This window comes from Sminthopsis crassicaudata, chromosome 1 (assembly GCF_048593235.1).
Source record: "Sminthopsis crassicaudata isolate SCR6 chromosome 1, ASM4859323v1, whole genome shotgun sequence".
Lineage (NCBI taxonomy): Eukaryota > Metazoa > Chordata > Mammalia > Dasyuromorphia > Dasyuridae > Sminthopsis > Sminthopsis crassicaudata.
The window spans coordinates 554,834,085-554,847,536 of record NC_133617.1 but is presented as its reverse complement, the minus strand read 5'-3'; the positions used below and the strand labels follow the sequence as shown (position 1 = coordinate 554,847,536).

The 13,452-nt window shown below is 35.4% G+C and overlaps 1 protein-coding gene across 1 annotated transcript; it reads right to left on the bottom strand.

Annotated features, from left to right (window-relative positions):
• Positions 1-795: 795 nt before the first annotated feature.
• On the bottom strand, positions 796-12,742 carry GLRX (glutaredoxin). Its single transcript, XM_074282037.1, has 3 exons — positions 12,308-12,742; positions 5,736-5,855; positions 796-1,852 (listed from the first exon to the last, which is right to left on the bottom strand). Exons 1-2 carry the CDS (start codon positions 12,512-12,514, stop codon positions 5,742-5,744), a joined length of 321 nt encoding a protein of 106 aa, XP_074138138.1. The 5' UTR covers positions 12,515-12,742; the 3' UTR covers positions 796-1,852; positions 5,736-5,741.
• Positions 12,743-13,452: the final 710 nt, after the last annotated feature.

Sequence of the window (13,452 nt, the reverse complement as noted above, 5' to 3'; positions counted from 1 at the left end):
TTTTCATTGGTCTTGTTCCTGCTGCTTTTGCTCCCCACCCCAGCTCTGTCCAAAGTGCCCAAGGAGCCAGTGAAAACCAGGAAATATCAGTTTTAAAAAGAACAGCTATTACCTGACAAACATTTTATTTATTTTTTAAAAATTGTATTAATTGGTCTGAGATGTGGCTAAAGTATAATCTGTATATTCTTCTCTTGAAGACAACACTCATTTTAGAATGGTATAGATGATTGCCTTTTGAAAATGCCTAATAAGAAAAAAAAAAAAAAAAAAGAAAATGCCTAATAAGGCTGGACTAGTCAAAATATATCATAAGATCTACTATTAATTATTGTAAGGTATAAGTGCAAGAAATTTTCATCAAGTCCTAGATTCAAGCATCTCAGATTCCTAAGCATTAAAGTAAAGCAAATCAATGTCAGAGGTCTAGATTTCTGGTTGCATATACAAATGGGGTGCAGGGCCTTTTAGTCACAGGTGGCTCTAAAGTTTGCACATTACTTACAGACTACTTTGTATTCTGAGGAAAAGCTGTAAGGCAGATTGTTTGTGAGGGAAGTAATGGTTAATAGAAACTAACCAAAAGGATGGTGAAAAAAGCTATTTGTAGCCTGATTTTAATATCTTTTTTAAGGCTATGAGCTCACTGGAGGTTGGTTATTAATTGTTTATTTCTCTATTTTTACTCTTACTCCACTACTGGATGAGTTTCCTTAACTCTCTGGCCCGCAGTTCTTTTTCTTTTCCATGTGGTACTGAAAAGAGGCATTATTCAGTAGGATGTAACCAAGACAATGTATTCAATATCTTTTATTTCATGAATATTAAAGATGGAACCAAACCTAAAGCTATTTTAATTGGTACCCACTGAAATTATACATGACTTCATTTACTTGTGATTATAAATTATACATTTGAATCATATATGACTTCCATTTGCTTATGATTATAAGTTAATTCATTTGAATTATATATAACTTATTTGCTTATGATAAGTTATACATTTGATTTACCCTTCTACATCATATATTATGACCATGATTTTAGGAACCTGATAAAAATTTGACCCACCAATGAAGCAACTCTAGAACAAGTTCTAGGAAATGAAACCACTTTCCTGAGAATTGTGACTAGTATCAGTGCTTGTTAATGCTAGAACAAAAGCTAAATTTTAATTTAAGGGATTCTCAACTTCCAAAAGGACTTAGTTGCCGAAATCAGGTTTTCTGAATGTTACATCATTTACAAGTTGGATCTGCTCCCAATACTCATCTATGAAGTGAGTGGGATAGAGCAGATGGCCTCTCAGATCCCTTTTTCCAACCCCAAATCTATGTAAAGAGAGCCTGGGAACCCTATCAGATGGAAAGAAAATGTGGAAAATAGCAGGAGAAAGCTTTCAAGAATATCTTTCAGCCTGTCATTTAAATCTCTGGGGCTTCTTCCAGCTCCTAAACTATAAAGCTCTGATTTAAACTCACTCAATCCCAAGTCAGAATCTGGTAAAAGCTTTTAGAAGCTAGTTGATTTAACCAGAATAAAACAAGCATTTCTATGGCAATGGAGTAAAATAAGGAGAATTGAAAGAAATATTTGATTGTTTTGAAGTTCTCCCATAGTATTTGGGGTGAGTTTAGTGCTTCTTATATTGGATTAAGAAGTTATAATATCCTAGATCATTTGGAAATGTGCAAGATAACAGAAGTAACATCTCCAGAAGAGGGAAAAACTTTTTTCTGGTTTGACATTTTAGAAATTAAAATGAAATGTTCTTGCAGGATAGGAGGCACTGAAAGAGGCAAAATAGGCATGTATTCCAGCACATCATAGAAGATTCCATTTTCCAAGTGTCCTGCAGTAGAACAAAAAAATAAGATTATTTTTTAAAAGGTAACTTCCCCCCCTATCTTTTCCCCTCCTCTCCAGAATATTAATGCATGAGATTCCAACATGATCTATTATACAAAATAACTGAATAATATGCCATCAAAACACTGGTGTGTGATACTGAAAAATAATTTTCAGTTCCTTAGGTCTCTTTCCACATTTGCAAAATGAGGAAGCTTAGATGACTTCTGCAACTAGCTTCTAGCTAGAACATTATATAAATATAAATATAAAAAGCTGAAGAGGGAATCTACCTCTTACACATACACATATCTACTTCTGCACATATTTTTGTGTGAATCAATGTCTATACAGACATATACATTTGTCTACATAAAAGAAAATACATATATATGTATATATATATACATATATATATACATGTACACACACACATATATGTTAGTTGGATTACAGTCTCTGAAGTCCTTTCCAACTCCATTTCAATATTGTTGTGAGAAAAGCACTTAAGAGCCCAGATCAAAGTCCTTTAGAGGTCCTCTATTCCAACCCCTGCCCCATCTTAAAGAAGAAACTGAGACACAAAAAGGTTAAGTATGTCAAGACCTGAAATAAATAAAAGTGAAGGAATAAAGTGAAATAATTGAAATGACAAGGTAGTTACCCTGAGGGATGTCCCACCAGCAGACTCACAGTAAAAGGTTTTTCATTGTAGGCAACAAGATTATATGATGCTCAGCTATGATGGACTTGGCTCTTTTTTTTTTTTTTAATTATGGCTTTTTATTTACCAGATATATGCATGGGTAATTTTACAGCATGGACAATTGCCAAACCTTTTGTTCCAATTTTTCCCCTCCTTCCCCCCACCCCCTCCCTCAGATGGCAGGTTGACCAATACATGTTAAATATGTTAAAGTATAAATTAAATACAATATATGTATACATTGGACTTAGCTCTTTTCAACAACAACAGTAGACTTGTGATGGAAAATGCTATTCACATCCATAGAAAGAACCTTTTTTTGTTGTTTGTTTGCTTGGTTGCACCCCACCCACCCCCCCAGCCCAGTCCTTCTCTTGATTCCCCGCCCCCCTTTTGATCTGATTTTTCTTATATAGAATGATGAATATGGAAATATGTTTAAAAGAATTGTACATGTTTAACCTATATTGCTTTGCTTGCTGTCTAGGGAAGTGGGGGGGAGGGTAGGGAGAAAAATTTGAAAACAAGATTTTGCAAAGGTAAATGTTGAAAACTATTTTTACATGTATCTGGAAAAATAAAATACTATTAAAAAGAAAAAAAGTAAAAGATTCTTATACTTTTAGGAGCAAAGAGGGGAGGGAGGTACATTAGATAGCCAGCTTGCCTTCAGTAATCCAAGCAAGGAAAACCACTCATTCTGGCTGTTTTGTCCTTCATGCCAGGAATCCCAATGGAGGAGGGTAAAGACATTAGGAATCACTTTGGAAACTGGTCTAACTCATTCTGGTTTTGTTTACATGATAAAATCCTGTGACTTAGGGTCCATTATTAGGTTGACCTGAACAATACCCTATCTTAAGGACAGGAATGCAAGGACATTACTGGAATTCTTACATTTCTAGGAATATTAAGAGGTGGTGATAGTTAATATTTCATTTGGTACTAACAATTTCCTGTCATTAAGTTAACAATTATATGAACAATTTTTTTGTCAAGTGACTTATTCAAGATTGCATGAGTTCTCATATAGGCAGACTTAGGATTAATATCAGGACCTCTGACAAATTCAGGGCTCTTTGCTTTGACTCATAGTAATATTTTATAGTATTTTTGCAGTCTTCTACCAATTCTTGGTATTGTCTTTGTTTTATTTTTGTCATCTAGTCATCAGTGATTTAATATTTAGTATTCTTTTTTTTTTTTTTTTTGAGTCAATTTGCCTTAAGCAATTTGCTCAGTCACACAACTAGTGTTTAAGGTCAAATCTGAACACAGGTCCTCCTGATTCCAGAATCAGTGCTCTATCTACTGCACCATCCAGCTGTGCCTCATGTTTTGTTTTTTTTTTTGTTTTGTTTTGTTTTTAATAAAAAGCTATTCAGCTCTATCCCCAGATTATACTATTTCTATGTCTAAGCACAATGATCATATTTCACCAACAACTAGCTTCACATCAGCATTATAAATCAATCCTTGAGTAAACATAATGGTAAGTTGAAACACTTGCATTTTTTTTTTAAATCATGAGATTTTTTTTTAAATTTTCTTTAAAAATTTCATAATTATACCTTTTTTTTTTGACAGTACATATGCATAGGTAATTTTTTTTTTTTACAACATTATCCCTTATATTCCATGAGAGATTCTTAATAGTCTTTGTGTGTGTGTGTGTGTGTGTGTGTGTGTGTGTGTGTGTATGTGTAGGCAATTAGGATTAAGTGACTTGCCCAGGGTCACCCAGCCAGGATGTATTAAGTGTCCGAGACCAGACTTGAACTAGATCCTCCTGACTTCAGGGCTGGCGCTCTATCCATTGTCCCACCTACCTGCCCCAATAGTCTTATTTTCATAAGAATAACAGAAGAGCCAGGGGCCATACTGTTGAACAAGTTATGGGATCAAAACTTCCTTTTTATACAGTTCAAACAGGCTTCAGTTCTGCTTCGCTTTGCAACCCACTGTCTTCTAGTAATCTTTGGTCAAAAATAGTCATCATGCCTCAGATAATTTCTATTTAGAAACTAGCCACCATCAATATGCCCTTTCTTCTTTCTCCTGGCTCTCTTTCCAATTTGTGTGTGTGTGTGTGTGAGACATTTGGGGTTAAGTGACCATGGCAGCTTTTTAACTTTTTAAATAGGGGGCCAGTCACTGTCCCTCAGACTGTTGGAGGGCCGGACTATAGTAAAAACAAAAACTCACACTGTCTCCACCCCTCAGCCCATTTACCATAACCCAGTGAGCCGCTTAAAGATCCTCAGCGGGCTAGATGTGGCCCTCGACCCGTAGTTTGAGAACCCCTGTAGTAAGTGTTAAGTGTGTGAGACCACATTTGAACTCGGGTTCTCCTGACTTTAGAGCCAATGCTCTAGGATTATAACTTAGAGACGACAGGACCTTTACAGATGCCCCATCTCTTTCCAGTTCTGGAAACATAATCAATACTGCTACTGCTATTTGAAAGATTGTGTTAATTTATAGGGGTTACATTTACCTCTTCCTTAACTTCCCAAAGGACACTATTTCCCTATGTCTTGTCTTTTTCAATTGAAATATAAATTCCTTGAGGGCAGGAACTGTCTGGCTATTAGTTCTAGTTCTTGGCACAAGAATAAGTTTGTTTATTCAACCAGTTTCTATCTTTGAGTTTCTTGTGGATAGGTATCTTTTTACTGTTTACCTCTATTCTTGGAGTCAACTAAATGGATGACAAGGCAGCTAGATGATAAAGTGGACAGATAAAGTGGGTTTGAAGTCAAAACAACTCATTTGAATTCAAATCTGATCTAGGACACTTCTTAGCTGTGGGATCCTGAGCAAATCACTTAACCCGGTTTGTCTCAGTTTTCTTATCTGTAAAATGAATTGGAGAAAGAAAATCCCAGATAGGGTCTTGGAGAATTGTACATGATTGAACAACAACAAATGGTGACAAAATATAAGCCTATTTACTAGATGAAAAAAGCCCCAGTGTGACTCACTCTGTAAAATGGAAAAGTTCCAGATGACTAACATCACTGAATATTTCATACCCAGATGTCCAAACTACTCATAGCTGGTTGGTCTTCTTTTCCCCTTAGCCAGAAAGATTATACAAGGCACAATAAACAAGACAAGGAATTCCTATTCTCTTAACTTTTCCAAGAACCTTTTAACTTCTGTGATGCCTGCTACTTACTGGAAGTTATTGTAATACTCCAATTTGTTGAAGCTTTTGTAGCAATTGGCCATTCTGTTCCAAGGCCACGAGATCTGAGCATCCACCAATACAATCTTTACCAATAAACACCCGAGGCACCTGAAGAAAAAAAAAAGCACAAACAGATGTAAAGGGTTTAAATTATGATTAGATTTTTTTAATGACTTTTTTTGTTCAGATTAATGTATGTCCATAACTGAAGAATGCTGCATAATCCCACAAACATCTGTGTTCACACACACACACACACACACACACAGAGGTAATGGATAGAGCAATGGACTTGGAATCAGGTAGACTTATTGAATTTAAATCTAGCTTTAGATACTTGCTAGCTAAGTAATGGACAAGTCATTTAATCCTGTTTGCCTCAGTTTTCTCATCTGTAATATGAATTAGAAAAAGAAATGGCAAACCATTCTTTGCCAAGAAAATCCCAAATGAAGCCACAAAGAATTGGACCTGATTGAAAGACAACTGAACAGTACCAGCAGCACACACACACACACACACACACACACACACACACACACACCACATATAATATACACCCACTTATGTGTGTATGTGCATATTCATATTTATTTATAGACATAACTATAGTCTGTCACAAGAGTAACTTCTGCATGTTGCAAACATGAGAATTTTTGCCTTAAAGTTCATTTCGGTGCATATATTTCTTTCAAAGTGATTGTTCCATGTAAAGAGCAAAAGGTATTAGGTCTGAGGGATAGTGAAATTATACTGAATATAAAGAAGTATCAATAAGAATTTTTGTTTAGCATGTTTCAAATTGCCTGTTACTGTTGCTTAGTAACTAAGAGAAAACCATAGCAACAGTTTCCTTCAAAAAGAGACAAAAGTAATTTCATTCTAGTAATCTCTACTTCTTAGATGTCTAAACAAAACAAGATTAATTTAGTATCTTTTCTCTAATATTAGGAGTGTTGGTCTTGTAGAGGGGAAGATCTGGGACTCAAGTCCCTCTCTTTTGGGTTTTCCACCTACACACATATAATCCCAGGTAAATAGACTGTCCATTTTATGTGTACAGCTATCTGAGAACTGTTTTCTCAAGAGTAAAAGAGAGTTAATGAATAGTAGTAATAAACATTTATTTTAATATATTTAAATATCATTACATATTATAGAATAAACACAACATTGTATATAATACAATATGTTGTACAATTCAGAAAATATTAGCAATAAAATTAAAAAGGGCTGTGCTTGTGATTCTGCCAGTAGGAACATCTGGTATGAAAACTCCCTTTTCTAAGGCAGATGCAAACAACTATGTCTTAGCAGATAAATCTTGAAGAACTGTAGATTTGCTATGTGATCTTGTGTGTATGTGAGAAGCAAGATTTAAACAGAAGTCTTCCTCTCTCTCAGGCTAGCACTCTCCTTAAGAATTATGTCTAGAAATACATTTGGAAAACTACTCAGTCTAAAATATTTTCTACCTGAAAAGTAACCTTTATTCTCTCTTTAGTCTCACACTTAAGTCAGTGGAAGTTATATAGTAAAAATTAGTGTAATAGTTAAAATTAGGTAAAATGGTAAACAAAATCCCATTATGATCAATCTATTATAAAGCACAAATTTTACCAATAAATATTATCTCAACTTTCCTAGCTAAGTTAAGATCTTCTGGGGACCAGCTCTTTTTTATAATGTTGGAGAGAATAGAACAAAGAGTGAAACTGTAGCTGAGAAACAAATTATGATTGATTAAAAGAGCTCAACCTCATGAATGGCAAAAATCTATAAAACTGGTTACAGAGTTAAGGGGTAGGAGACAATATGACTGGTTGGAAATTGGGAAGGAGGAGCAAGCAATAATCCCATCCTTCCCTCCTATGAGTAAGAATTGGTCTTTATTTTACTTCATCTGGAAGACTAGAGATAATCGAAAACAAAGCCCCATCCTTAGGATGGCTTAGTGGTGTAAAGATACTAGAATGGACTCCCTGGTGTCCATCTGCATCCCTCAAAGATTAACAGAATTCCTTAGAATACGAATAGCATAATGATTAGCAGGAAAACTCAATTTCTAAACTTAAATCATTACTAGACAGTTGAATTTCTGAACTAAGTTCAGAGACAAAATTATGACTTAGGCAAAATTAATTAACTACAAATAGAATCAATTAAAGAAAAAGAATACTAGGGATAAAGGTCATTCTTCATTTTAGCTACATACTAGTGGATAGGCAGAATAATTAAGGCCTCAACTCCAACACTAAACTTTTATGAATGGAGACCATCCACAATTTTATGACATTGCCTCTGAGCTAAACCACAGTTACAAGTTTCATTTCAAACAGAGAGGGCATTTTAAATAATAAAAAAATATGGGAGCTTCCAAATAGGAGGTGATAGTAATTTTCCTATTGGGAAGGTGTTAAACACAAAGCAGAGTGATGATGAAGAAGAAACAAATACAGCATGGATAATGTGGTAATGTCAGGAGGATGACTCTTATACTAGAGACTGGCCCCACAATTTCACAGTTGAAAAAGCCTAAAGTTCTTTTTTTTTTTTTTCCCAAGAAAAATCGTTTTAAAGTAATATAATCATTTCCCAATATATCTCTCTACAAAATCCTGTTTTGTGATAAAACATTCATCAAAATTAAATCAAAAAAGGGATGGTGTTGACATCCTATGCACTACTCTGTATCTTTCAAATGGTAGCTTCCCACCTCTCTACTGAGAAGAGGAAAAATGTGTTCTTTTGAATCTACAGTTATCTGAAGTTCATCTGATGCCCTTCAATGTTATTATAATCATATGTATTTCCCAAGAAATCACCCTAACCCCTTATGTCGACTGACATGAAGATTTCTTATTTTAATTAATTTTATTATAATTTCTCCTCTCTTTATAAATGCACTTTACATATAAATCATTACAAGCAGATGTAATAATTTTAACTCTGAAATAAAAATTTCATCTATCTCTGGTATGTGCTGATGCATTATGTCAATTGATGCAGTTTGATCCTTTTAAGGTATTCTAAGATTCTGCTCCTATTGCTGAGGAGAGAGAAAGAAAAAAAAAAAAACAAACAGAAATTGGAAAACTTTTTTCTAGAAGCTTAGTATCTCAGGAGAGAGCAGCATAAAATAAGGGTTTGAGAGTAAACTCACAGGGTTACCAATTTGGTAGCTATTTTTTTTTTAATCAAGTTGGGTCTTAAAGGCATGTATTTTCTCATTAAAACTGTGGTTATGATAGGAGGAGGGGAAAAGAGAGGAACAAAGAAATGGGATAAAAAGACAATGTTAAAAACAAAAAAACCGACTTCCCCCCCAAAAAAGGCCAAGAGAAAAGAAAGTAGTTTATTTAAGATATTCTTTCTTTTGGATAGCTCCATCTGTTCTGGTTCTTTCTCTCCACTTATACTATTGTACTCTTAAATTGGAGTCCTTAGAACCTTTCCTGGATTGTTGTTGTAATTTGCTTATTGTTCTCCTTACCTTAGACCTCTTCTTTTCAATCCATCTACACAGCTGCCAAGTGATATTCCTAAAAACACCAGTCTGACCATGTCACTCTTTTGCTCATGAATTGTTTCTAGTATAAAGTACAAACTTTTCTGTTTGGCACTTGGTCCTTCCCAATCTGACCCCAGAATGAATTTACATTAACTTTGCTTCTATATTCCAGCCACATTAGATTGTTCTTGGTCCACAGTATGTGCTCAATAAATCTTTGTTGATTTGGATTATTGCTGCTTCTTTAATTTTGTGGAAGAGTAAGAAAAACAATTGTGAAAATAGGGTAGGGAGCAAAACAAGGAAGTAATGGGGCAGAAGAGAGATATCTTCAATATAGCTTCCTTTTTATGTCTGTAAGGTAATATACTCAGAGATTCCCCTTTCTTCATCCCCACAGTATGATTCATTCAATTATAATAAACACTTATGCACAATGCAATGCAAATCAGCTTATCTTTGTCTAGAAACAAAACCCATTACTAAAAAAAAAGGGACACATACCAGATAAAACAAGATTTCAGAGTAACCAAAAAAAAAAAAAAAAAATACAAGAAACAAGACGGCCAGTAACAAATGTACATGCACACACACACACACACACACTGGCGCAACCAATTCCAACAACCATAGTAGTGGTGAGGCAGAACAGGAAGTGCTGACTGTAGGGATATATTTACCTGTCCCAGTGAAGCACCAAATTCAGTCCAGGCAAGTCAATCAACTCTTTAGGAAGATCAGTGAGCCAGAAAAAATTCCAATTACTCGAGTATATTTGGCTTGGAGTAGTCCTGTTCTTCGCTAGCAATTAAATGGCTGCTGCCTTTCTCACATTCCAGTGTATCTATAACTTCTTTTCAATTTTTGACATATAAGACTTCCCCACCGACTACCATCCCTAAATAATCTAATCTCCTCTTCCCTTACCTTCTCTATCATTATTCTTTCTTGGTTCTGTTCCCACCAGTGAGATGTAGTCCATCTCAATTGGAACATCATTTGGTTTCTGATCTAGGCTTTCTTCTCTTTCTTGTTGATAGCATCAGATTCCATAAACTCAATTATTATTAACTTGTATAACTTCCAAATCTGTTCCTAAACAATACTTGCTGAAATAAATATCTTTCTAAATAGTTGTTCTCATTCCCTTCACTCTTTTCTTTTAAATTGATTCTTCTCAGTTTCAACAGTGAATAGAGAACCCCAAAGTTCATAATGTGATTCTATAGTATTTTTTAAATTGTCATAGTATGATCAGATTCTATCTACAGACTTTTAAGCAAAGGGTGATGATTTGTTCATTCTACAACTTCACATAATTATCCAGACTCATAATTTTATTTATATTGGAAACTCCCAGATGAAGAAATTTCTTCTATATGAAAGGAGTGGGCAGCTTTTTGGATTTATAGAGTTGCCCAGTCAGTATATAAGAAGCAGGATTTGAACATTGGTTTTCTTGGCTTTCAGCTCATCCTCAAATAGTAACACCAATAAAAAGGTTTGCCATATACTTGCCTTTGACCAAAACTACTGAACTGGGTGAACATTTATCACTCATTACATATGCAGATTTGGAGTCAGCTGCTAGAGATTTAAGTAAACTGTCTGCAAAGGCAATCTTTCATGAAGAAAGCAATTTTCTTCATCTTGTGTAGCCCCACATCTTTTTATAACTCAGGCTTTGGAAGCTGGTCATATTTCATTGACATATAACAGAAACTTCTCCAGACATTATTTAAAAAAAAAAAACTTTAAAAATCCAAATGAAGTAGTTTCCAGGACAAAGTTGGCAGACATTTCTGAAGTAAGCTTATAGGAACAAAGTCAGAGTGTCCCAGAACTGTTACTTATTCCATCCAGGAAACAAAAAGGCTGCTTTAACCCACAGTGTTCACCTTTAACCCATAATCTATGCCAAGCAGGTCAGTTTGACTGGTAGCTTCTCATCCACTCTTGCAGAAAGGGCTCTGGAGTCAGAAGGCCCAAGTTAGAACCCAACTTTCTATTTGAATATTACCAGTAATAGAGAGCTCACTGACTTACACAGCAGCAGCAAGTCCCAATACACTTCCTGTTCAGAATATTGAAATTGCTCTGCATGTTCTTCCTTTTTAATAAAATCACACCCCACCCACACTCTTCACCCCACAAAGACTGACAATCACTGTGCTCTCCCTCTGTGTTTATGGCCATATTCATAATTCTTTTTTCTTAAATTATAGTTGCATCCTCATACACACCTCCCAATCCACCAGATACTAAGTGGAAGACTCAAATCCAGACTACCTTCATAGGTGCTTCGTTTTTACTTTGGTTTGCTTTAATATCTCTTTTTAGGCATTTTCTGTATACTATTGTTTGTCTTCACTTAGATATCTTTCTTGTAATGCTCAGATGCAGCCAGACAACAGACCTCTCAATATTGTGTTCTCAACCTGGTAGTTAACTAGAAACCAGAAATAGTGAGTGAGAATAGAGGAAATGAGGCTCCAAACCACAGTTTACATCTCTTTTCAGTTTCCTTCCTCCCTATCTTTCCGGATTTTCTTTCTACCCAGAAGCATTCTAAATTGAAAGTAGTCTTTTACTAGCACTGCTTATTTAAAAAAAAAAAAAGAAAGAAAAAAGAAAGAAAGAAAGAAAGAATGGAAAGAAAAGAAAAAAACGCCCAACATAACTTCAAAATTACTCTCACAGAAACCTCTGGAGTCAGTGTGACTGCCCAAGTTACTTTGAACCTGCTTATCTCTGCATGACATGCTTTTTCACCTGTCTCTTTTCTTTTCTCTCTGATTTGAGAGGTCTGGTGGCTGGGTTCCAAGTCAGCCATTCAAGTATGACAGTGACACTGAATAACTCCTCTCCCTCCTTAGTAGCAGACAGCCCAGAATCAAGATGTCCTTGCAGCTTATCTGACAGAGTTAGCGGAGGCTTTAACGTAGAGTTTTTGCTCTTTTTCTTTTTCTGATGCATATACAAGGCACCCCAAAGCCCTGACTGTAAAAAAAAAAATCCCCCCCAACACTCTCCTAAAACAGATACTCACAGTTCTTGCTCCGGTTAGCTGTTGCAAATAGTCTTGGATCGCATTTGTATCACAGTTAGCTGTTATGTCGACAAATTCCAAGGACTCCTGTTTAATAGGCAATTGCTTGAGAAGCTCTACAGTTTTTCTGCAGTAAGGGCAGGTTGGTTTGATGAAGACCACCACCTTATCGGCTTTGATTTTGCAATTCACAAATTGCTGAGCCATGTTAACCGCCTTTCTTATCTCCAACGGAGTAAATATCTAAACTCGGGCAATTGCGCTTGGGGCTTAATTTAACAGTCCGGCTTCTCAGAAAAAGAACCACCCCGGGAGGAGGAGTTTGCATTGACCAAGTCTTGCCTTTTTTTTTTTTTTTTTTTTTTTAAAGAGACAGCGTCTCAAGGTGGGACTCCTGTTTCATATACATCCGTGTGTGGCTCACTATTTGCAGAGAGAAACGAATGGATGTTTGGGATCTTTTGAATGATTTTGTCATGTGTCAGCAGTGCCTTTCCTGGGATGGGCGTCATCAATAAATCATCTTCCAAGAAAAGATAAGGGTGACTGGGCAGAAACGGTATATCAAAGTGGCAGCAGAGATCCAAGGTGACCTTGTCTTCTTATTTGTTTAAATAAGTGCCCCTTCTAAGGGTCGGTTAGACTTAAGAGACAGTGGGATATAGGGCAGGTTTCTTAAACTTTTTCACACGTGACCCCTTTTTTGCTGTGAAATTTATAGCCACCCCCTCTCTTGCATATAGGTATATAAAATAGGAATGAAGAAGGGACCCCGAAACTCTAAAACTCCTTGAAGGAAAAAAATCCTAATCTCATTTTGATTTACTATTAAGAATGAAGGCAAATTAGCATGTTACTGAAATGGATATGCTTGTTTATTTTTGTTTTTTTAAACAGTATTTTATTTTTCCAAATACATACAAAGATAGTTTTCTACATTCACCTTTGCAAAATCTTGTGTTCCAATTTTTTCCTCCTTTTTTTTTTCACCTCCCCTTCCTCAAGACAGCAAACAATCTGATATAGGTTAAACATGTACAATTCCTTTAAATATATTTTCATATTCATCATGTTACACAAGAAAATCAGATCAAAAGGGGAAAAAACCATGAGAAAAAAACCAAGCAAGCAACAATAATAACAAT